Source organism: Emydura macquarii, unplaced genomic scaffold (assembly GCF_026122565.2).
Source record: "Emydura macquarii macquarii isolate MOO-44397 ecotype Brisbane River unplaced genomic scaffold, CSIRO-AGI_Emac_v2 contig_1451, whole genome shotgun sequence".
Lineage (NCBI taxonomy): Eukaryota > Metazoa > Chordata > Testudines > Chelidae > Emydura > Emydura macquarii.
In genome coordinates this window covers 11,135,790-11,160,928 of record NW_027131588.1, presented here as the reverse complement: position 1 = coordinate 11,160,928, position 25,139 = coordinate 11,135,790, and the positions used below count along the sequence as shown (strand labels likewise).

The following is a 25,139-nucleotide window of genomic DNA, read 5'->3' as shown; positions in this document are numbered from 1 at the left end:
GAGGCCCTAGGGATGGAGCTGGGGAGCGCTCGGGGCGGCGCTGCAGGGTAAAGTCACTGGAGGCGTCGGCTCCGGCCCCCGAGTCTCCCGCAGCGGCTAAGCGCCACGCAGGAGCGCGGGGTCCCACCCTAAAGGGAGCCGGCTCCCCGGCGCGGGGCAGCGACTGGAATCCCGTCCCCGCGGCCTCACGCGAGCCGGCCGCTCTCGGGGGGGGGTCGGGGCGGTTGGAGCAACCGATTAACCGGCGGGCGTACCTGCTCCTGCTGCGGTCCCCGCGCGCTGGCAGTATCATAGCAACCGGCCAACCACGCCCCGTGTGTCCCAGCCGTCAATCATCGGCCGCGATGCTTCTGCTCTCGCGAGATTCTGAGATCCCAGCGCCTCCAATCAGCAGGACTCAGGCGAAAGACAGAGGAGAGCCCCGCCCCCCGCCCCTGACTCCGGCGACTGGCGGCAAGGAATGGCAAGAAGGGTCGAGGAGGCCTGGTTGGAGTCAGGCGGCTCCACCCGCATCCGTACTTGCGGGGATTGCAGCGTCGCCCCCCAGACCTGCCCCACGCCACTTCCCTTGGCTGTGCTAGGGTCTCAGGACTGGGCCAGGTCAAGGGAGTCCCCGGTATTTGAAGTCAAATCAACAGAGAGTTCTCGGAAAAAGTAGGTCCTGTGGGCCCCACCTTGAAACACCCTGAAGGGGAGGCGAGTCCTTCCACGGTGGGAATGGAAAAATGGTCACCAACACCGTTCTCTCTGCAGTCGGATTTCTGTCATCTATAGGCAGGAGAAGCCAGCGTGGGCACGCCTGTAGAGACTACGGCTCCCATTATTCAGCGCTTCAACAACTTCAGTGGAGAAGGAGCATTACATATTGGGGCCTATCACCACCCAGCTTTTCTCAAATTGCTGGGATGGCAACATTTTGAAATCCCAATATAAAGCATAGACAATGATTCCTGTTGTTAGGTGGAGTTACTAAACCATATGAGCCCAGATCCTGCTTATGCATATTTGATTTTACATGAATGGTCCTATTGGCTTCAATAGGGCTATTCACATACGTAAAGTTAAGCACCTATGTGTTTGTATCTCTTCCTGTTGCTTCTCCCAGTCTACTAACATCACCACTGTTTATCCAGGTAGCTGGCTCTCATCCATGCTTCCATTTCTCCCAGGCACTGAGTCAGTCTCTCAGTGCCTGCTGGAGCAGCTGAGATAGAGACAATAAAGCTCAGTAACATCAGTATACTGAAAACACTGCAATGCAAGTCTCACTAACCACCTTATACATGTTGAACAAGAGAAGCAATAAATGGATTCCTGCAGTACTTCACATGAAGTGCTCTTGGAATTGATAAGAAACTACCCAATACAACCATTTGGGACCTCTCAAGCCACTCCGATGCAGCCTCTTCTGCTGGACAGCTAAAAAAATCTAATAATATAAACATGAACATCAGATCATTGTCTAATCCACCATTGGTAGATAATTTACCAATGCAACAAGGGCAGTCTCTATACCAACTCGAGATCAGTACCCAGATTAACAAGGATTAAGAAAATCTGAAGTAACTAGGTGTTGTGCTCTTCTCAATGAGTTTACCCAAACTGAAAATCATGACATTAGACAATGGCTAGTCAGATTACAATTGTAATTAAGAACTCGTGATTTGCAATGTATGGTTTTAGAGTTTCTTTCAAAATAGCATTTGTATTTTAATATTGTATTACTATTTTTACTACGTGAGCTCCACAATCGGCACTTTTATGGAGCCAGAAATATTTTAACAGGATTCCCTACAACTGATGGTATAGATGACTACTTTAGTGAGAATGCACCAGCTGCTTTCTTCCTTGATTTTGAGGATCTGTTGAAAATGTATATTAACAGTTTACCCCAACAAAGGGAGAGGAAAAAAAGTCCACAGGAATTCTGCACAACTGGGCACTGGGAAAGGACACCTGAAGTTGCAATTTACAAAACTCTCCGCACTGTCGGTGCACCGCCACCCCTTTCCAAACAGGCTCTAGTCCGTGTGTTACAAATTACCTACTTCACTTTGTCTACTAGTAATCCCAAAATTCCTAGCATGCAACGCGCCACCTTTAACTTCCGTGGTCAACGGAGACTACAACTCCCAGCACACAACGCGCCACTTCGGACCTGTTCTTTCCTCTCTATGTGGCGCTCTGCATGCTGGGATATGCAGTTTCCGCTCTTGCACTGGTCTCAAATCTTAGGGGCGGAGGTCCGGCACTTGTTGATGACGGTTTCCGGCGAGGGGTGGTGTTGCTGCTGCTGTGTCAGGGTCTCTTCTTACGGTACCGGCTGCGCGACGGCTTTCCCGGGCTGAGGCGAGATTTCCAGCCGCCGCAGGCCATGGCGAGCGCGGGCGGCACTTACCGGCTCCGTTGCTCCCTGATGGGACACGAGCTGGACGTGCGGGGCCTGAGTCGCGGCCTCTTTCCTCCGGGGGGCTTCGTGTCTGTGTCGCGGGACCGAACCGTCCGGCTCTGGGCCCCTGACGGGTGAGTGCTGAGGAGAGCGGGTGCGGACCGGGCTCCTCTCTGCTCCGCTCCCCTCTCTGCTTTCCCCTAGAAGCAGAGGAAGGAAGCAGCCGCTTGGGCTCCTAGTGGCCCGGGCCGCCCAATCCTGGCCACACTGAGCTCGCCCCTCTGGGCTGCCCCGATAACAGGCCTGGGGAGGAGGAGAAGGAATATGAGGCTCCACTGTAACCCAGCCTTCCTCTGCCATACGGCCATCGTAGCCTCCGCGAACCCCAGGGCTAGCTCTGATATTTCCTTGTTGGGTCTGTGAGCCAAATTCTTCCCTGGGGGAAGAAGTCGGGGGCATGTGTTTCACAGCCAAAGGTACTGAGGTTTGCTATTTATCGGGGCTTTTTGTGGAGAGTCTGTTGTTACAACAGCTTGCTGAGCTAGCTGCTCTGAGTGTGATCATAAAGTGTAGTGCTGGTGTCTACTTTCTGGGGAATTCAGGGAATGGTGACTCGATCTTATAGCTCATTTTTTCACAATGGCTCAGAGTGCTTTACTGATGCTACATTTTTCTATCACTCCTATAAATGAGTGAATCTTATTAGATGGGATTACTGAAGCAATAAGAGACTGAAGTGATACTGTAAACTTGGTCTTTTAAAATAAAATCAGTCAAGTTTTTGACAGACCAGAATGTTCTGAATTTTTAAAAGTTCTTTTCACGGGTCTTTAAAACCATTTAATGTTCATAATGGTCTCGTTAGTAAGGTAGAAACAGAGTATACAAGTATTGTATATACTGATATTACCTATGCACAAAGTACAGTCCAATGCACAAAACAAACAGAAAAAAGAAAGAGAAACTTTTTTGTTAACTCCTTTCAGTTATAAAAATCATGGGTGTTACAAACAACTGTACAATATTGTCTCTAAGTAGACTTGCCAGGGCCCTACTGTGAGTCATTCAACTGAAACTAAGGGCTAGTCTATACTTAAAATTTACAGCAGCAGAGCTGTATGGGTACAGCTGTTGCACTGTAAGAGCACTTGTGTAGCCATGTTATGTTGACAGGAAAGCGTCTCCTGCCAACATAGCTGTCCACACAAACGCTTATGCCAGCAAAATTTATGTCACTTGGGGAGTGGGGAGGTTTTCACACCCCTGAGCGACAAAAGTTTTGCTGGCATAAGTGCACTTGTAGACAAGGCCTAAGGAACCCTATATTATTGTTAAACCTAACCAGATGGGTTATGGAAACAATTTCAGTGGAGACCCTGACTATAATAAGGGAAATTGAGTTAAAATAAAATTAAGGAGATATTACAAAATGAATATTAAAAAGTCAACTGTGAGTGTGAGGAGGGAAACACAGATTATTGGAAAGTAATAAAATTCCCATTTGCAGCATGAGCCTTGAGCAAATATTAGTAAGAGAAGCGAAGAAATAGAATGGAAGAAAAAATCTGCTGATCGTGGAGGGAACTTGTAAACATCTGTCAGTGCTCAGTGGCAATCAGTAAGATTTTAAGAAATAGGATTATCAAACTAACTTTGTTTCTGAATCTACTAAACTCAATTTCTGTAGTTATTAATTTAATTCAGTATTTTATCTTCTGCTTGTGCAGAAAAATGTACATGGGATTCAGTATTTGACATTCAAAAATCTTTATCAAGAAAAATCCTTCTATTCTAGGTACAATGTTGTAGAAGTAGTAGCTTTACTTCTTGACTCCTTTAGGTTATTAGTAAATAAATGGCAAGGTTTAAATATTGCTTACCATACTGCAAAATTGGAAAACTATACATTTTTCAAGGCTCTGTGTTTTCTTTCTACTTTACTCAATGTCTTTCTCAAGATGCAGCCTTATTGTTTAAAAAAAAATCAATCAATTCAAGAGTTAGAATATAAAGTCCATTCTGTACCTTAAATTAATGTGGGTATGTTTTCTGTTATGATTCTCTAAATGTAAATTCATTGGCCTATATATCTGTTTAGTCCTAACAGAGGGTTTACTGAAATGAGCTGCATGAGTGGACACTCCAATTTTGTATCTTGTGTATGCATCATACCTTCAAGTGACATCTATCCTCATGGGCTAATTGCAACAGGTGGCAATGACCATAATATTTGTATCTTCACACTGAACAACACAGCTCCACTCTATGTCCTTAAGGGTCACAAAAACACTGGTAAGTATTGGTCTTGTTTTGTAATTCCCCTTGAGAACGCTGGAGTTAATGCAAATTGTCTTTAACTTGGTTAAAATAAAATATGGCTCATAAAATATGGCTTTTTTAAGACTTAGTATTCTTTAGTATTTTTCCATGGTGAATTACTTCCAGATATAGCTATCAGCAGGTTTTGTAGTCTCAAATGTGTAATCCAGGTTCTCTGTAAACTAGTCACAGTAACGCTCATCTTTTCAGCAAAGAAAAGCATAGCTATCATAATGTATAATTTATATGGCTTAATAATATTTGTGTTATGGTATCACCTAGGAGTCTCAATCCTGAATTAGGGCCCCATTTGGGACTTTACAACAATTTAAAAAAAAGATCCCTGCTCTAAAGTGCTCACTTCCTAAGCAGCCTACTGTTCATTCTCCCTTCTGTGATGACAGCAACACGGTCACAATGACACATCTATTGATGAACAATATACCTTTTAGTGCAGTGATGCCCAATGGAGGACCATATAACAACTTGCCAGCAGGCTAAATGGTGCTCTCTAAATGGAACAATCCTTTAATATGGATGTGGCCTACAGAGACTGTGTCCCAGCATGCCCTGTTACATCTTAATCAGAGCTGCTCTTTTTGCTAGCTGTTGGGATCACAATATGCTGTCTTGGCATGATTTACTGGATGTAGAACTATACCACTTTTAGCCAATGGAAGAAGATAATTCTAATAATAATGGAGAAGTGCATGTAGGATTATGGTCTTCACCTTAGTAGTGAAGATAAGGATGCAGACCATCCAGTCTTTGGGTATGCATGCCTCATTATATTAAAATTACAAAACATGTCTACTTCCAGTGGTTCAATGTATCTCTAAGTTACTGAATAGAAACAGTCCTTTTTTATAATACAGCTATTTACTGAAGTTCTATCCATATGTCTAATATAAATCATTCTAATAATACATGTTGAGTTTGAGCATTAATCTTGGATTTCCAGTTTATTTTCTAGCATAATGCCCCAGCTCTGCATTTATCAAAGTGTAAGTTTAAAAAAAAAAAACCAAAAAAAACAACAAAACAAAAAAAACCAAAACAATCCTAGGAATATCAAACAACAAAGCACAGACTCCAAAAATAAAATTATAAAATAACAAACATATCCCATATCATAATATCCATTACTGATGTTGTACATTATGAAACAATCATACAATTGAGGAATAATCTGCCTCTTTAATGCCACAAAACCCTTTAAAAGCCATCTGTATTTGAAATGTATTGCTTAGCTCCACCAACATCTTATTCTGCTCAATCTTGGATTTGAAATAGTTTAATCATAGCAAATGCTTAAAGGGTCACTGTAAACTCAAATTTGGCCCAAAATTTAGATTTTGTAAAATCTCTTTACAAAATCTAAGACTAATAAAAATATTTTCATTAATGTTTTAAGTGAACTCAAAATCGGTGGGGGAAAAAAATTAAGAAATAATGCCCTGCAACATTGTGGCATTAAACATCTGAATTAAACTTACATAATTGAACTTCATTCTCAAAACAGAGAGACGCATAAAGTAAACAGCAGAAATTATGAAAAATAAACTTTATTTTTACTAAAATATGTAAGGAAACTTATTTGCTTAAAATATGATTTTTATGCTGAAAGATCCATTTAAAATGCACTTACTAAATTGTTTGAAGAGTTTTGTCATATTTCAATTTTATAAACAAGCTCTCTTAACTTTTTAGTTGTTTAAATACAGAAATTGTTTTGTTACAAAACAAACTTACAAAATAAAAAGGAAAGTGTGCCTAGTCCATTACTAAAATATATTCCAGAAATTTACCTAGATGGGAGAATTCCTGCCAACTGTTGACAGAAATAGTTAATTTTGTTAAATAAAAATTATTCCATGGCTCCAAACTAAATACTGTTTAGAAGTTATCAAGCATTTAATAGCCTATTCCAGGATCAGTTACTTTGTGGAAAAGGCGCATTGCAGAATTCTTTTTCTAAGGTAATAGTTTCTAAGTGTCTATCTTCTATAGTCAAACTAAACCAAAAAATCACACATTTAGAGCTATATAGAGCACTCCATATAGGAGTGCAATTTTTGTTGAAGTCCACAGGAATTATTGCTTTTTTTTTTTTTTTTTTTTTTTAAATGTGCACATATCTTCCCCTAAATTTGTTTTTAAAACAGACTTTACTGATGTGCTTGGAGTGACAGTTCTCCCTCCACCTGCATCTCTCTTCTTCCCAGCATAATGTTTCTATCACTGCCATATCTTTTTGCGCAACACTTGTGAACATATACACAGTATATTTGACTTCGAATGTACTTCACTCTAATACTGTTTTCATTTCTATTCGTACTAAAAAAAAAAAAAAAAAGTTAGTAAACTGTTTGGATTTAAATGTTCCCCCGTAGTTTACCCAAACACAATAGATTTGTGTAATGCATGAGAACAAGAACATTAAATGCACTAATCTAATTTCACTGGCTGACCTGAGTGAAGTGCAAAAGGTAAAGACCACAAGTGTTTGAGTAAACTTTTAAAGCCTCTTTTGTTAGTAAGATAAGATATAGTCAAGATTAAAAACTCTGCTGCTCACAGTATAGGCCCTATCTCTATCTTTCAGTCAATTCAGCTGCAAATTGTGAACTGTTAATTCAGAATGACAGTAGCTCAGCTCTTCTTTTGAGATGTATTAAAAATGTACCAGTTGATAAGCTACAGAACATTTTACTAAGCCAGTCTTTCTTTATTTTAAGTAGGCTTTTGGCAGACTTTTAGACAATCTAATACCCTAATTATAAAGTATGGAAACTAAAACTTGTAGGTATTGGATTTTTAGGATCCCGTCTTACTTTTATAAGACAAGGAAATATGTACAGCTCTTCAGCCTCCTATTGCAGTGCCCAAAATTTATTGCAGGACTTATTTTCACCTATACCTGCCCTAAACTAGACCAGCTATGGGAAGTAAAGTAGTTTAATTGAACTAATGTCCAGAGAAATGTGCATATGTGTAGGGATCAAGGGGAATAATGGGTGGAGTCTTCCTGTTAAGCAGGAGAAAGAAGGAACCTGTGTCGTGCCCTCTCCAGGGTTGGAGCAAAAAGTGAGATATCCTAAGTAGGTTACACTACCCACTATGTAATACTGAGGTACTACTATTTATTGGCTTTTCTGTGGTAAATTGTAAAAAGGTTTACAATTGTTTGGTAATAGAAGTTTAACCTGCAAACTTCTATTACCAAACAATCCTCTTGTGTTTAATAATTTTGAGTGGTGGACAACTAGCATGGCATTTCTTTGTCCTACCTGACAAGTGAGCTGTGTGCACTGTTCTGTTTAGGATTCTTGTTCCCTGGGGCATAAGAACAGTCTTGGACAAAATGGTTTGTCTTTTTCTTCTGGCTGAGTCTGAGAGGTATAATTCTAGGTTTTGGATTTAGCTGGTTGTTTGCCACATGAATCACATGTCTTCTCACATCAGGAGAGAGAGGAATGGGGACTGTAATAATAGGTATACCCCAGTCCCTGAGACCTTTGAAGTGTTCCCCTGTGGTGTTCAGCCCCTTAGCCATTCACGATAATACCAGGTATGCTGTCCCCAAGGGTACAGTAGACACATCAGCTTGAATGATTCAACTCAGGATCAGCTTCTTGTACAATACTGTAGTACTGAGATCTATTTATATTGAAAACAATCATAAGTTTATTATAAAATCTCAAGATTTAAGAGAGAGTGAGTATGGTGATTGGAAACAGAAAGATTACATATAAAACCAAATTAATACATGCTTTCTAGAGATGAAACTTAACAGACTACCCTCCTATCTACAGCCATCTTATCTCACCTCAAATGGCCTTTTGCAGCATCTCCAAGTCTGGTTGGGATCCTGTTTTCATGAATGTAAACGCATTGTTTGTTTACTTCCTAGGTGCAGAATAAAGGGATGTCTTTTTGTTTTCTCCTTATATTCCCCAAAGTTCATTGTCTGCCCTCAGAGACAGGACAGTCCGCTGTGGTTCAGTGTCTGGTGCATTGCTTCCTTGTTGACTTCATATATAAAGTGGATTTCCATTGTGTTGGCTTACTATGCTTAACTTGTATGTGAACCGAGACACATGAATATACATTCTTTGTCTGGCAGAAACCCTGTCCAGATTCAGATTTTAGGAACATATTTTCATTGTACATACATTTCACAATTACATTAATGATCAGCATGTTGCTCACTTTCATTTCAGCTCTTACATGACCTAATTTATGGATAAATACCATGAAAGCTGTGTGTGAGGTGTAGTCAGTTAGTAAGGCCTGCTAGGAGTTGCTATTACAGAGCAGTGAACTATTTGCCAGCTGGTTCCAATGGTCCTGTGTGTCATAGAGATGTCCTCTGAAGAATTTAGCTGTAGTTAGCACTAAACTCCCTTTCCAATGTTGAAGAGGAAAGGACCAGATGATTTCCTAGAAACAACTTTAAAAAAAGTACACTCTATGAATATATGTGGTAACATCAGAAAAATCTTCTTCCATATGTTACTTGAATGAGAAAGGGGTGGAGGCAGGAATGTGTCAATGCTGATTTGAATGTTTGTTCCAGTTTGCAGCCTTTCATCTGGGAAATTTGGCACATTGCTTAGTGGCTCATGGGATACCACAGCTAAAGTCTGGTTGAATGACAAATGCATGATGACATTGCAGGTATAGTAGTTCTTCATGAGTATATCATATAATGAATAATTGAATAGCTTTGTAAATTCACTTGTTCTCTAGCTACTCTAAAGGTGTTCTTGTTCACAGGGTCACACAGCTGCAGTATGGGCAGTAAAGATACTGCCTGAACAGGGATTAATGTTGACTGGTTCAGCTGACAAAACTATTAAACTATGGAAAGCAGGCAGATGTGAGAGAACATTCACTGGTAAGTATTGGGGTAAAATGGACAGTATTTTCTAATCTGACACCTGGTTATACACTGCTTATAAATCAACTTCTGGTTTGTGAAAATGTCATGGATTTAAGTAACTTAATATTTAGATCAAGATTTTCAAAAGTGGCTAGCAATTTTGGGTATTCAACTTGAGACACCTTAAAGAGGCCTGATTTTCAGAAAGTGCTAAGCAAAGTAATTTTTTAAAAGCTCAATCTTTAATGAACATCAGTTTCTAGGATAAAGAAATGAGATTGCAAAAGAAGATATTTATGTGTTAAGCTGCTGCTGCTGCAAACAATATTGTGTTGTTCATAAAACCTTTTCCTTTCCTTTATAAAGGACACGAAGATTGTGTGAGAGGTTTAGCGATTCTAAATGACACAGAATTTCTTTCCTGTGCTAATGATGCTAGTATTCGAAGGTGGCAGATCACGGGCGAGTGTCTTCAAATTTATTATGGACATACAAATTATATATACAGCATATCTGTCTTCCCTCATTGTAAAGGTAAGACTGTCTTGTGCAGTCTACACTACAGACTCTTTCCATAGTAAAATATCTAAATAGCTTTTCAAAATGAATGGTAGTTCTGGTACCATTACATAATCTGAGTTTTTTCATCAGCATTCTGTTTTCTGTGTTTATCTGTTGTTTGAACAATGAACATTTCACTGTAGGAAAAATTTTCTTGAACATCTGGGTTCAGAATTGCTCAGAAAATAGATATGAGCCAAAAGGTCCTGGGAATCAGGTGAACTCCTGGCTCATTGAAGTGAATGGCAGAAATCCATGGACTTCAACAGGGCCAGGATTTCAGCCCAGGTTGCCATCTGCATATCAGTACCATAGCATAATGTAAAAATGATACATATACATAGCAATAGTCTTTAGACACAATACTTAATGTTCCGATAGCAACTTCTGCAGAAGGACCTCAAAGCACTCTGCAAATGTTTAATTATATAATCTTCACTATATATCTGTGAGTTAGATGTGAAAACAAAGGCTCAGGACTTTGATTTGCCCAAGGTTATAGAGGAAGTTGATTCTCAGGTCTGTGTTAATTACAAGACCTCTGTGATGTACAGAATGTTTGCACACCTGGGGAGAAGAAAAGCTCCAAAAGCACTTTAACAAAGCACTGGGCCTTGGGAGAGCATGCACGTCTCAGTGCACTTGTTACAATCCTTTAAAACTGGTAGCTGTAGTGGCAGATCATGTTTCTCCTAGTTGTGGGCTCAACAGTAAATAGCATATGAGATTTCCATCCTCTTAGGCAGAGGGGCAGATAGGAGAGACCCAGGGTTAGGGAAGGACCTGTGTGGAGACTGTCTTGCACTTGTAAGGCTTTCAAGGGAGATACCTACAAGGGGACGTGAGCCAGCTGGCTGAAAGCCTCCACTAGGGGGGTCTGAAGACTGTGAAGTCTTAGAGACCAGGAGGAAGACAAGGCCCTGGTAGTGGTGAGACTGGTTTTGGGGTGGGTTTTTTTTTTTTTCCCCTCTCTTCAGCTTTGTTAATAAAGTCCTGAGAAGGGAACTGGAACTGTGCTGTTTGGAGCGTAATTTCACCTTCCCCAGCAGGTGGATGAGCCCTCTAGTTTACACACTTGAGTACTTTCTGAGAAAGAAGGATGAGTAATGACTATTTTACCCTTCTTTCCCTGTTGACCTTTTAAAGGAAGATGCAAGAAGTATTTAATTGCAAAAGAATCTTTTTAATTAAATACAACACATTTACCTGAGGAAGCTACTTTGTACCTTCATCTTTGTTTGTTTTTATTTTAAACTTCTATACATTCTCTCTCTTCAGATTTTATAACCACTGGAGAGGACAGATCACTTAGGATCTGGAAACAAGGAGAATGTGCTCAGACAATCAGACTTCCAGCTCAGTCTCTTTGGAGCTGCTGTGTGTTAGACAATGGTGACATCGTGGTTGGTGCAAGGTATCTGAACTTAACTCTGATATATTATATAGTGAGCTAAATTTGCAAAACACTCTCAAATGGATTTATATGCATCATTGAATGTGGGAGAAGTGCCTTGCTCTAGGATGTTAAGAAAACAGATAAAATGTCTTATTTTGGAGGGAGTTTCATATTTTCTTAATGTCAATAGAAGATTTTTACTATTCTGAGAACTGCAGAAGAAATAGTACCTTGAAAGTGTGGAGAGTTTTTAAAGTTCAGTACTATGAATAGACTAGCAGTTATTCTGTACCAAAGTCATTTGATAGGATTATTCTGCCTTGACTTTAACCTCAAAATGGCACCTCTAGTCTTTGTTTCCTTATTTCTTTGTAATGGACTGAATTGAATCTTTTGTGTAGTGGATACTGTTTTTTAGCCTATTAGAATTCACTTTATTCCATATAGGAACATAACTTTAACATTTAGATGATGATTACATATTTAAATGTTACATTTTTCTGCATTCAGTGATGGGATTATCAGAGTATTTACGGAGTCTTTGGAGCGCACAGCAAGTGCTGAGGAGATTCAAGCTTTTGAAAATGAGCTTTCCCAAGCAACTATTGACCCCAAAACTAGTGATTTGGGAGACATTAATGCTGATGATCTTCCTGGAAGAGAACATTTGAAAGAACCTGGTAAATTCTTCAGTGCTTATTTCATTTAAAAAAACAAACAACAAAAAACTTTGCTTTTGTAGTATAAGCAGCTTCATCTCTCCTGGGGTTGGAGAAGGCTTTGTTGATCATCTAAACTGTGTTCTTTAACAATACAATTAGTTTTTTTTTTCTGTGTTCACTGGTATTATGGAGGCTCTCTCTGCCTCTAATAAAAGATTTAGCTTCTGAGGATTTAGTTGGTATTCTCTATCACTTCATAGAAATAGAATAGGTTACATTTATGATGAGCCTTTAATGGCTTTATTATGCAATAGTGCAGCAGTTTTTGTTCAGCAGCGTGACCCAGTAAAGGATTACTTTATATGGCATTCTTTTCCTAAAAAGAAAAAATATTTACAAAAAACCCAACACTTTCAAACCAAGAATGTTGAAATAGAACTGATGTTGTCTTAATTGCATCAAAATTTAGTCTTAAATTTACTTTAATTCAATTCAAAATGAGGAACCCCATGAGAAAAGAATGGAAGAAAGTGAAATGAAAGGAAGCAGTGATAAGCTGGATAGCTATTAAGCAGAAAGATAGATATATTTTTTTTTCCAGAGGGTAGGTAAAAATCTAAACCGAATTTGAAGGTTTATTTACTTGGAAACATTCTTATTTCTCATTGGAAGCTGCTTCACTACCTTATTTCTCTCTAGCTATGCCTATAATTTTTTTTTTTTTTTTTTTTTTTTTTTTTTTTTATTTCAAGGAACAAGAGAGGGACAGACACGACTGATTAAAGATAATGGAAAAGTTGAAGCCTATCAGTGGACTGTTAGTGAAGGAAGGTGGATCAAGATTGGTGAAGTGGTTGGCTCATCTGGAGCCACACAGCAAACATCTGGAAGGGTTTTATTTGAAGGAAAGGTATGTAAAGTTTTCTTAGATCATTGTATTCATGTTCTAGTACAATAGCTAACTCTATAGAAAAATACATTATTCCAGTCATTGTTTGGAATAGACTTTTAAATAAGTTAGGGACTTGTCATTGCTTTATTATAGATCCTAGGTCAAATAAACATCTCTTAATTAGAAGTGGAGATGAAAGCGTAAAGGAAGCCACTGGCATGAAACTGAAATGCTCAACACCAAGATAAAAAGCAAACTTGGTTTTTGGAATCTATGGACAGTTTATGAAACAGGAAAACTAGCTCAGGTCACAGCAGAGATGAGACGCTATAGATTACACAACCTTGATGTCAGTGAGAGTAGATGGCAAAAACAAGGCTGCCTGAAAACAACATGACGAAGAGCTGATAAAAGCTGAACTGGAAAACCTCAGGCATTGCTGGGGAATCATTGAAAGACTTGCCAGAAACAGACAGAACTGGAGCCATTTCGTCACTGCCCTAAACCCCTGAGGCGTAATGGGGGACTAACTGATTAGAAGCAGAAATGTTAGATACTGCACTTGCCTACAGTGTATACCTTAATATTTCTGGAATGCATTTGCTGGAGCCAACTAGCTGATATGGAAAACTGTATCAACTCCAGATGAATAGTCTGTTAAATTACTATTAGGGATTGAGTTCCTATGCATTTATTGCTTACTGCTAATGCCTCATAAGATTTTGATTATCCTGTGGTCTGCTTTTCAGTATCTGCAGTTTCTGTTGACTTCAGTGGGAGCTGTAGTTGTATGTCTGAAAAGGTCACTAGTTTGTCATGCTACATATATGCATATGTTCAAGACTGCATTGTATAGTGCCTCTGATCTATTCTATCCTCTACCGCCTTTGTAGATGGTCAAACTTGTTCATGAGAATTGATGTGATGTGCCTGCTTAATTATTTTTAGTGTTAGTTTAGTCTCTAAAAGCCCCACACACAGGTGTGATTTCAGTTTTCTCATTCCTTTACCCTTTTCAAAAGGAACATTCTCTGCACTCTAAGAGAAACCATAGCTCCCAGACATGATAAAAGAATAGTATTTGCTAATTTAGCCCACATTTCTTTTTTTAACTGTGTCCAGAATTTTCAAAAATAAAATATTTAGACAAGCAGCCAGCATAGGAGAGTACTATATTTTACAGTTTAATGAAATCTGATAACAAGGGTATTCAAGTTCTCAAAACCAGAAATCTCACTCTGGTGTCATCTGCCCATACTGTTCTTACAGTCCACAGTTGATGCATCTTTAGATAAATATGTGATGACATCTTTTTGATTTACTTCCATTTTTATTTCCACTTAAAGGAATATGATTATGTTTTCACTATTGATGTGAATGAAAATGGGTCTTCCTACAAATTGCCGTATAACATCAGTGATGATCCCTGGCTGGCTGCATACAATTTCCTGCAGAAGAATGATCTAAATGCCATGTTTCTGGATCAGGTGGCCAAGTTTATTATAGACAACACCAAAGGGCAAACGCTTGGGAATACAGACACTGAATTCTCAGATCCCTTTACAGGTAAAGGAAAAAAATTAACTATCACTGGTGCACACTTTTAATTCAGAAAGGTTAACATTTGAGATTTTAAGGTGCAAACTGTAAGGTGCATGTTCTTTTCTGTCTGCAGCATACAATGTATTTTTTTACACTTGATATGTTCACAGATATGGGACATGAGTTTAGCAGAACGCTGGAAAAGCATTCTGTACATTACCATGCAAATATGAGCCCAATGAGCTTCTAAATTCAATATCCAAAACTTCCATAGCAAGACACTGATTTGCAGCAAGGCTTTGCCTGTTCTAGCTTCATAGTTGAATTGACTTCCACTATATTTTGTTTGTTATTAGTTTAATTGCTTTTTGGGTTTGGGTTTTTTGTTAAACTGAATCTTCAAAACAAAAATTAGTCAAACTTATTCTTCAGTCTTCTTTTTATAATCTGTAATAGGCACAAAGTATGACACTTTTTTAACCTCTAATTTAAAAGAAAATCTCAGCATCTTTCGTACAATTTTTTTTTGTTTAGTACTTTAAATGCAACTGATTATGAACAATTGAAATAACTAATGAGAACATACACATGCAATTCTTTCCTTGGGAAAGAATGGAAAGGAACTCCATTTGGCAGATATTAGTGTTTCTGTTTACTTACACAAAGCTTTTCTTCAGGTCTAAGCTCTAAAGCTTCTCTCTCTTACTAACAGAAGTTAGCCTAATAAAATATATTAACTCAGCCAATTTCCAGACTTTCAGAAAGAGAAAGTGCTCAAATGGTAATGAACAAAGGTTCAAGAACTTAAAAAGGATAGATTAGTATTTGCATTGTCCAACCTAGGATGACCAGATGTCCTGATTTTTATAGGGACAGTCCTGACATTCAGGGCTATTTCTTATATGGGCCCGTTATCCCCCTGTCCTGAATTTTCACACTTGCTATCTGGTCACCCTAATCCAACCCAATTGAAGAACAAAAAGTAAACTGCATACATGATGGAAAGTGAACTCCTTTACTGATTTAGTAAGGTGGTAGTAGCAAGGAAACTTGTAAATTGTATTTAAAAAAATAAAATAAATTTTTAACCTTTGTCTTTTTTTTTTTTAAATGCGTAGAGCTGACTTCTTGAGGTAGTCAATCTTAGTGAACAGACATAATTTTATATGCAGGACTTTTAATAGTGTCTTCCTTTTGGAGAGATCAGATTTGTAATGTAAGTCTAAATCTAAATTGAATGATTTTAGCCCAAGAGTGCCTTAATTTTGCAATATCGATGGTTGATTTGGCAACTTGCTAGGAATCTGAGGGTCACAACAAATGGGTAGACCTGCATACCTTTTTAAGTGAAAAAACAAGTACTCAGCAGCTCTATTCAATGACTAGAAAGTTATTTTTTTATTTCATCAAAAAAACCCAAACAACCCGGCAGAACATCTTTATCACCTCACAGTTAAGGGTTAGTAAGGCACAAACTGTATTCAGCTTCATTTTGAGCAACTTCGCTATCTGAAGAGTAGTGACCACTGCAGAGACTAATGGGTTTTAGTAGAAATGATCATCAACATAAGATAATAAACTGGCTTTCCTTTTCTTACTACTTCACAGGAAGTGGTCGCTATGTTCCAGGCTCTTCATCTGGGACCAGTGCTCTACATGCACCAGATCCATTTACAGGTATTGCATAATTTGATTTTTGTTGTGATGCCCTCTGGCAGGCATCCAAAGGTGGATTTTTATCATGTTCTGGACCAACCAATGGCCAACAAAGACCACTAAGTTTCTACCCATCCCTTCATTTTGGGGGCCACAATCTTGATCACCTTTACGCAGAGTGACCCCTCAGACTGACTCCTCTGCTGTGATAATCCATTGTGAGAAGTGATGAGGCACATCCAAATCTGCTTTGTAGACCAGACAGCAGGAGGCGCCTTCCTCCACCTCACACAGTTCAGTTTGTCCTCTACAGTGTACCACCACTCCAGCTGCAGAGGAAACAAGGTGCTTAAAGCTCATGCTTGCCAAACTTTTGTTAAGTCACTTGGCCAACAAGAGATTGGGTTTTTCCAGTAGAATTTTACACTTTAGTCTCTTCTTATTACGCTGGTTTTATCTGAGTAAAAACTGTCTTATGTAATAGAATAGAACACTTTCAAATTAGCAGGATCATGACCACAACTATTGTTGAGGGGAGAAGACAATCACTTGGCATTTAAGGAAGATCAGTTTTGCTTGTATTTTTTAATTTCTGGTTTTGTGCTAAAAGAAACGGGACATAGCTAATATACCATGTGTAGCACAATCTTCAAATTGTGTGAAATGCTGAGTTTAACTTTTGTCTAGTTAAAAATAACATTTTTACTTTGAGAGTTGTGCAGATATTGTGACTCTGATATAATTTCATCAACAGCAGAAAAACCTAGTTATCGTTTTACTTGCCCTGAGAGGATATAAATTAATGTAATCGCTCAATTGCCATCTTTTAGGTGCTGGTCGCTATGTTCCTGGTTCTGCATCAAATGTGGTAGCTCCTTTAAGTGGAGTTGATCCATTTACTGGTAAGGGCTTCATCTTGCAAATAGATAAGCATTACTACTTTTTCACTTCAGTTTCTCTTTTAACACTATAAGATTCTATTTGAGATGAGCTTTTTATATTAAATTCAGTTGTTTTCAAAGCTGTAGTAAAAGGAAGCTGCCTGTCCACTCTCTGAAATGATTGGAAAAGTGGAAGACATTTTTCTTTTTTTTTTTGTATATCCTCTATTCTGTGCTCCAGTGGGAATTTTACAGTGAAATATCAAACTATATTGTGTTAATCTGCCCCACAAAGAAATATGAGGTGACTCAATTAGTATGTTAAATAGATTTCAGCTCATAGTCAGTTATACCCGCTAGAGAAATGGGTATATTCATTTTTAAATAGCTAAGTGAATTTCACTAATTGAATTTATTCTTTTCAAATACAATTCTAGCAAATTGATCACAGCTAATAGGTCAAATTTGATAATTCGTTGTTAAACTAGGGGAAATTGGTTTTCCAAAGAAATCTCTCAAACTTGAATTCCAAATAATGTATGTGTTTAGGTATAGCTTTTAATACATGCAGACCATCTAAATCATTTTGCCTCTTTATTGTGAAAATGACACAGTGGAGGTAAAGGGGTTTTGTGGATTAAAATTTGGACTGGCCACACTTGTATCTCAAATGTGACATCTGCTCTCCAGAAAAATTCTCCAACTCTAAGATTATTATTTTATGGGAGGTCATGGCCTGTGTCATACAGGAAATTAGACTAGATGTTCAAAATTGTACCTTCTGACCTTAGAATCTATGAAAAGATTATGAACTTAATGATACTTGTTTTGGATTACAATGAAATCCTAATTTTGCACTTGCTATTGTGTAGGAAAGCATTTGGAAAAAAATAAGTTATGAATGACTTTTTTATAATTATGGCCTTTTGGTTTTGTAACTATTGTAAATACTAATGGCATAACTAGTGACAAATTGCAGGAGCAACAAATATAGAAATATATAGCCAGTGAGTTTAACTTTCTGAAAGGAAGTTACTCCTTGTTATCAGACACTATTCTCTGAAGAATTTCTAATATCTTTACCTTGTATAGGAAGAGGTGCTTATCAAGCAACAGATGTTAAAGCTGAAAATATTTATTTTCCAAAGAAGGAAGCTGTCACTTTTGACCAGGCCAACCCCACACAAATACTGGGTGAGTTTTTATTCTTAAATCTAACTTTGTTTAAACTGTAATTCTCCATTCTTTCTCAAACCTGTCAAGAAGCTGCATTATTTTTACCACCTCTCCAACCTTCTAGTCTTGCACAATTGATATCTTTCAATCTCAGTTCCAAGCCAGACCTACAATATGAAAGGATATTTGAAAATTCAGACGCTGGGGGCCTGGGAGTCCAGACTAAATTTCATATTCTACATATCTACATTGTTCTCCCTGTAATACAAGTCTTGCATGCCTATTCTTGCTTTTGTTTGGGATTTTGCTCATTGAACTGGTGAATCTGAGTGATAGAAGTCTTGCTCCCCTGTTAAGATACAACTCCACAGTTCTCCCAGCCCCGGCTAGCTTCAAGAGGACATAGGATCTTTCCTTTTGATTTGGCATGTATAGCCAGGGCTTGAAAAATTGATCTAATACACTGTGTATTCATGTCATCTGTGCTCTGTTACCCAATCATGTCCTGTGCACTTTCCTAGACCCAGGTCAAAAGAAACATACTCATCTCATACTGACATCCTGCATAGCACATGAAATAAAACAGTTATGTACAGTATTTAATTGTAATTTATGGTGAATAATTTCTATTGAATTTATTTAAATGTACCTTGCATTTGTTACTTTTCCTTTCGTGTCTTGACTCTCTTTCCTGCAATTGATCATAATGCTTGTTTTTTCACTGTCACTTTACTTTTCTTATTCTCCCTCAACCCTCTTATTTGTTATATTGTTTTGTTTCCTCCTCTATATTTGAAGTGTCTCCTTTGTCCCCCACCTTTCTTATCCTACTTCTTTTTTTGTCTTTGTATTTTCTGTGAAGTGCCTACTGTGTTCTATAAAACTATAATTGATATTATAGTAACTCAAAATGAGATAGATGCTATACACTTTTAAGGGATGACATAGTCCATACCCTAAAGAGCTTCTGAACTTAAAATCTCTCCTTCCTGCCCACATTTATGCATCATTTCACTATCGCCTTCTCCCCATCTTCTCACTCTTTTATATAAGGGGCTTGAGAATGTACCAAATACCCAGTAGCCAGAGGACTGAATTAAAATGAAAGGTCCTACTGTCCAGGGCCAACATGTCCATAATCTTACCGTCACCTGCTTGGAAAAGGAAGGGTGCTGGGATTCCTACCAGGGTGCTGTCCTTTGACCCACCTATTAGGGTTTCATCTTTTGTAGTCTGTACTGGAAATTATCTGATCAATGTGAACCCCTACCACCATTCCAACCCCAGACTGCTGGAGGTAGAGCGAGAATATCCTTCCACTCTATAAGCTCCTGGTTGCTTGAGGATACTGGTGGTCTCTGCTAATCCCTTGCCTTCATTTGTGGGGAGTTCTCTCTAGTAAATAGCTCAAGTCCTGACTCTGCTGTTACTCTTAGTAACAGAATGAAATAAACTGGTAAAAATTAGTCAAACTGCTGCCCATAGGATTTACAGTAGTAGCTATGAGAACTGAAATTTGCAACCACGAGGGCTAGACATTTTTTTAAATGAAAACTTAGATTCTGCAAACATTGATGTCACCAAGGAAAGTTTTTTCCTACTAGCCCTCAGTGAGTGAATTGTTCAAACAATAAGTTTATGGAACTTGGGGCCTAGAATCCTCAACTACAAATTTAATGTAGGGTTTTTTCACGATAGATCCTCAGCCAATCCTTCCAGGACTTCCCATTGACTGTTCTCTACAAATTCGACAAGAAAGGATAGCAGTAGTTGAAGTTGTACAACCTGCTTGTACCTTTCTATATAACTGGAATTTGTGATCTCTGAATGGCGTATGTTCAACAATGACCTTGTCCTGGATCAACTTTGTGGCAAGCTGTAAAATTTTTGAGTATATTATGAACATTTTGCCATTAAATTACAGTTGAAACTAATTTTAATTTCAAAGGCTTTTTGAATCACAAGGTGAATACATGTGTCCATGGCAGTTAACAAGAAAATATGCATATTCAGGTGATTTCAATAATTTCAGAGCACATCTTGACTCAGTTTAACTTTAAATTACGCAGCCTTCCCACACTTTAGGCTGCCTTGATAATCAAAAAGTAAGGGGGAAAAATACTCAAAACCAGCGGTTCTCAACCTTTTTTTCCCGAGTACCACTCTGGTCAGGTCGAGTACCGCTTCACCTGACTGTACCTGGCCAGAGTACTTCTCGGAAAATGAGCGCAGTAAGCACTTTCAATCAATGCCCTCCGCCGAAACCCTACATCCATTTGCACATTTTCGGCGGCAGCAAGGGGGCATGATTCGGCGGGGGGAGGGAAGAGCGGCAGCGGCGGCTTTTCTCAGCAGGCCGGGGGAGCAACGGTGGGAGGTTTTCTCGGCGGCGGGGGGAACGGCGGCGGGTGGGTTTCTCAGCCCTGGGGGGGGGGGAAATCAGCAGCGGCGTTTGTCGGCGGGGGGAGATCGGCGTCAGCGTTTGTCGGCGGCTGCGGGGGGGGAATCAGCGGCTGCGGGGGGGGAATCGGCGGCTGCGGGGTTTCTCGTGGTGGGGAGGGGGGGATTCGGCGGCAGAATCGGCGGCGCGGTTTGCCTCGCGTACCACCGAGCCGGCTTCTGCGTACCACTAGTGGTACGCGTACCACCGGTTGAGAACCCCTGCTCAAAACTAATGTGTGATAGCATGATCATTTACCACTTTCAGCTGACCTGTTTCAGTATCAATAAGATGTGAGTTCAAAATTTTTCTCCCCTCCCATTTTAAAATACTTTGCTGTACATTTTCAAAAATAGATGTTGCTTATTTCTGTAACTCTCTTTCTTGAACATTCTTGAGCATATCATATTAAGTCTCTTGATGAGAAATGCAACAAAAGTTGTGGAAAATGGTGGTTTGATGTCTGTAAAATGCTTTGAGATCCTCTGGAAAGTGCTTTGCAAGTATTTCAGATGGTGAAAATGTACTGTAACATATTAGCCTTTTTATTTTTTGGTTGCACAGGTAAACTAAAGGAACTTAATGGAAGTGCACCTGAAGAACAAAAGCTAACTGAAGATGATTTGATACTCCTAGAAAAGATACTCTTTGTAACATGTAATACCTCTGCAGAAACACCAACAGCACAGCAACTTCAAACTTTGTGGAAAGCAATTAACTGGCCAGAAGGTATGAAATAAACACATTATATGGATGGGCAGAGGATAATTAGGAAGCTCCTCTTCATCTGTCCCTTCCTTTGAGTAGTACCTTCACAATGTATCAAAATATCCATAGTTATTTGAGGAAGGGAAGTAATTCACTTTCCATTATGGTGCCTTAAATTCTTCATGATTGCTTCACCTAAAAGCATGTTGTTCTGCCATTGTTTAAACCATGATGTTCAAAAGCTACTCTAATCCTCCAAAACTGCACTGAATACAGCTTCTCAGAAGCTCATTAGACTAAGCTGAAGCAGTAGCCCAACTGGAAGTGATTAGGTGAACCAATATTTGAGTTTTGAAGTATTGCAGTTGTATTCTGCCTACAACTGGGAGATGTGGCTCTTTAGGCAGGTTGGGATTTATAGCCTGTCTAAATCAATGTGTACTTTCACTCACTGGGTGCACTGTATATGCTAAACTCTGAAAAATTAACCTTATGTCAAGCTAATGCTAACTCCTTTTTTAAACAATTAATTCATATTTAAGAGATTTAATATGAATGATTTACCTAATGTAAAAAAAAAAATTAACAATTGTGAAACATAGCAATTAACCAAACTATGGTCTACAGAGACATGAGAGATGAGTGCAGACACCTACATGTTTCTAGTGCTTTTATAAGTGTACAGTCACTTCATTCCAAAGAGCCTGGATGCCTGTAAAAACAGCTGTATGTGAGAAAGACCAGGTCTAACTTATCATAAAAAGCCCTGCTGTTAAAAAATGGAAAAGAACAGGATCCATCAGTGGGACTGGAGCCGTCAGCCACCAGAAAGGGAGAAGTGACAAGCGGAAGATGGAACTGGGCAACATGTTCAGGGGATTAAGTTGCTAAGAAGTTCAGGCAGTTAGACATCGTGTTTAGAGGAGTGTGGGGGCAGGAAGGCATGTACAGGGGAGCGAAAGGAACAGAATAGCTGGGTTTGGGGAAATTAAAATGGAAATCAGTAGCTGACAGCACAATTAAAGGGACCCTGCCAACTTAAAAATCACACTTCTGTCTGAAATCTTTCACCAGTTGTTGTAATCATTACAAGTAACATTCAAGATTACCCTAACAGCCAAAGGGGGAGAGGGGGAATTGCTTTTTAAAGATGTGTATTTGCCTGCCATTTGTGTATAACCTGTTTCGGTATTGTCATTTTCCATTGTTTGTGTGTCTGTTTGTTTTTTTAAAAGTGGTTTTATAGCCACAAATATTTGTATGTGAGCTAGGAGGTAGGTGTAGTATCTGACACTCTTCATACTTCAAGCTCAGTTTAGAAATATAGACTGTTTCAAGTTGATGGCATCTCTTAACACTTTTTCAAATTGGACAAATTGTGGGTGGCTGAAAATACACTACATATTTTCCTTTTCTATGTAAGCAGTTGCTGTAGTGGTCACAAAGATGTTATGACATCTGAAACGGGAGATAGCCCACATCTAAATAGCAAGCATATCATAGGCAATCTTGAAAAAAGTTGATGACACCGTTGCAACAGCTGTGTTGCATGTAAAGTATTTGCCTTTTCAGTGTTCTCAGACTGAATTATTTGGACATGATAGTTTACGGGTGTCCTGGAAGCACTGTGACTATATCTTAAGTCAATACCCATGGCAGCAAAGTTTCTGTGGTAGAGATCTGAAACTTTTGTACAATTGGCGTTTTGTGCATAATTTGGGTTTTGATGTGAATTTCTGAATATTTGAGTGTTTATGGATTAGGCAGTTGTGGACTACCTGAATCTTAATTGTTCTCTGTATGTCCCCTTTCTAGTACTTATTTCAAAATCAGGAATACAGATCTACATATCTAAGGAAAGTTCTCTAGAGTTTTTACAAACAATGCAATATCAGTGTAATGCATTAAAATATTTTTCTTGTTTCTTAGATATTGTCTTTCCAGCATTAGACATTCTTCGACTGTCTATCAGGCATCCCAGCGTGAATGAGAATTTCTGCAGTGAAAAGGATAGCATACAATTCAGCAGCCATCTCCTAAAATTTCTGCGCCCTTACGGAAAGCAAGCAAACCAGTTACTGGCACTTAGAACTCTTTGCAATTGTTTTGTCAGCCAGGCAGGCCAGAGGCTCATGATGTCACAGAGGGACACAATAATGTCACATGCAATAGAACTGAAATTGGGTGGCAATAAGAACATTCACATCGCACTGGCCACATTGACATTGAACTATGCTGTTTGGTTACATAAAGTTAATAACATTGAGGGCAAAGCTCAATGTTTGTCAGTAATCAGCACAGTCATGGAAGTTGTTCAAGACCTTGAAGCCATTTTTAGACTGCTTGTGGGTCTTGGGACGCTAATCAGTGATGATACAAATGCTGTGCAATTAGCCAAGTCTTTAGGAGTTGATTCTCAAATTAAAAAATATGCCTCTATATCAGAACCGGCTAAAGTAAGTGAATGCTGTAGGTTTGTCCTTAATTTGTTGTAACCTTTTTTAGCATTTGGGCACCTAGGAGTATGCAGAGAAATAATTTTTTTTCATATCTTACATGACTGAATATAACACAGAAAATACAATGATGAATTACAAACTAGATGAAGATCTAACTTGTCATGAGTGGAACATCCTAAATAAAAACTTTTGCACTGATTGTAAATTGTTTTACTGTGTGGGATACATGAGACCCTGGTATGAACTCATAATCTCTTGAGCAGTGAATTCGTTAAATCTGTCAAGCTAAACAGGGTCAAACCAGGTCAGTACTTGGACAGAATACATAGGAAGGAAAAAACCCAAGGAAACGTAGGAAGTTGTTGATTCATTACATGTCCCCGACTCTCTAGAATCAGTAACACCAACAGGCACAACACTTCCCAGTATCAACCTGAAGTACCATTTCCAGTACTGTTTGCCAGCAGACAGAAGACTAAAATCCAATGTGACTGTTAAAGATTCCATAGTATTCTTAAGAGTTGATGTTAGAACTTGGCCAGAATCCTGAGATTAACTCTAATAATTACATTCTACCAATTTAAATTTCCCTTGTAGCTTTCTTCACTTCCTTTCTTAAACTGTCAGGTGTTGTGTTGCTGTACAGCACATCAACCTTGGTGGAGGGAAGGAAGAAGCCATTTAAGTGCCATTTAAGCTCACTGTGAGTGAGTTGGTGATAAAGTGAAGGTGGTCTCTTGTATGTTTGTGTAACTGTTTAAAGTCCTGATCCTACAAAAGATTATACATGCTTAATTCTGTGCTCAGGAATAGCTGCATTGACTATTTGTGCATAAAGTTCAGTAGTATGTCTTTCCAGGATCAGGGCCTAAGTTTGTAAAGCTCTCTGGGATCCTTCAGATGAAAGGCACTATAGTCATAGGAGTGCAATATAAAATAGCAAAATGATATACCCAGACATTAAGCTGGAATAATGCAATTAAAAATAAAAATGGCTGGGAAACGGGGCACCTGCTTCTCTTCCTGCCTGCGTAGTGCTCTGTTCCAAGGACAGGGAAGCACTATTCCTAAGGTCTGCAAAGCAGGCTGCATGGCCACTCCTTGTCCTGGTACTGAACCTAAGATGTTGGTTCCTCAGCACTCTGCTGAATTTTGAGATTCCTAAATGAGTTT

General features: G+C 38.9%; 2 protein-coding genes across 4 annotated transcripts in view; one reads left to right on the top strand and one right to left on the bottom strand.

Annotated features, from left to right (window-relative positions):
* Positions 1-375, bottom strand: part of IFT74 (intraflagellar transport 74) — a 74,668-nt gene extending 74,293 nt beyond the window's left edge. For both annotated transcript variants that reach the window (XM_067553168.1, XM_067553169.1), the window contains exon 1: positions 255-375. The gene's annotated coding sequence lies outside the window, so the exon portion shown is untranslated. The remainder of the gene's footprint in view (positions 1-254) is intronic.
* Positions 376-2,052: 1,677 nt separating this feature from the next.
* Positions 2,053-24,165, top strand: PLAA (phospholipase A2 activating protein). Of its 2 annotated transcripts, XM_067553166.1 has the most exons (14): positions 2,053-2,523; positions 4,488-4,681; positions 9,288-9,388; positions 9,488-9,608; positions 9,960-10,127; positions 11,433-11,568; positions 12,061-12,230; positions 12,965-13,122; positions 14,451-14,670; positions 16,255-16,323; positions 17,133-17,204; positions 18,276-18,377; positions 21,364-21,528; positions 23,437-24,165. In XM_067553166.1, the coding sequence occupies exons 1-14, from the start codon at positions 2,189-2,191 to the stop codon at positions 24,000-24,002; spliced, it is 2,577 nt and encodes an 858-aa protein (XP_067409267.1). In that variant the 5' UTR covers positions 2,053-2,188; the 3' UTR covers positions 24,003-24,165. The 2 variants fall into 2 exon arrangements, with proteins under 2 accessions (XP_067409267.1, XP_067409268.1); XM_067553167.1 differs by lacking the exon at positions 17,133-17,204.
* The last annotated feature ends 974 nt before the right edge of the window (positions 24,166-25,139 follow it).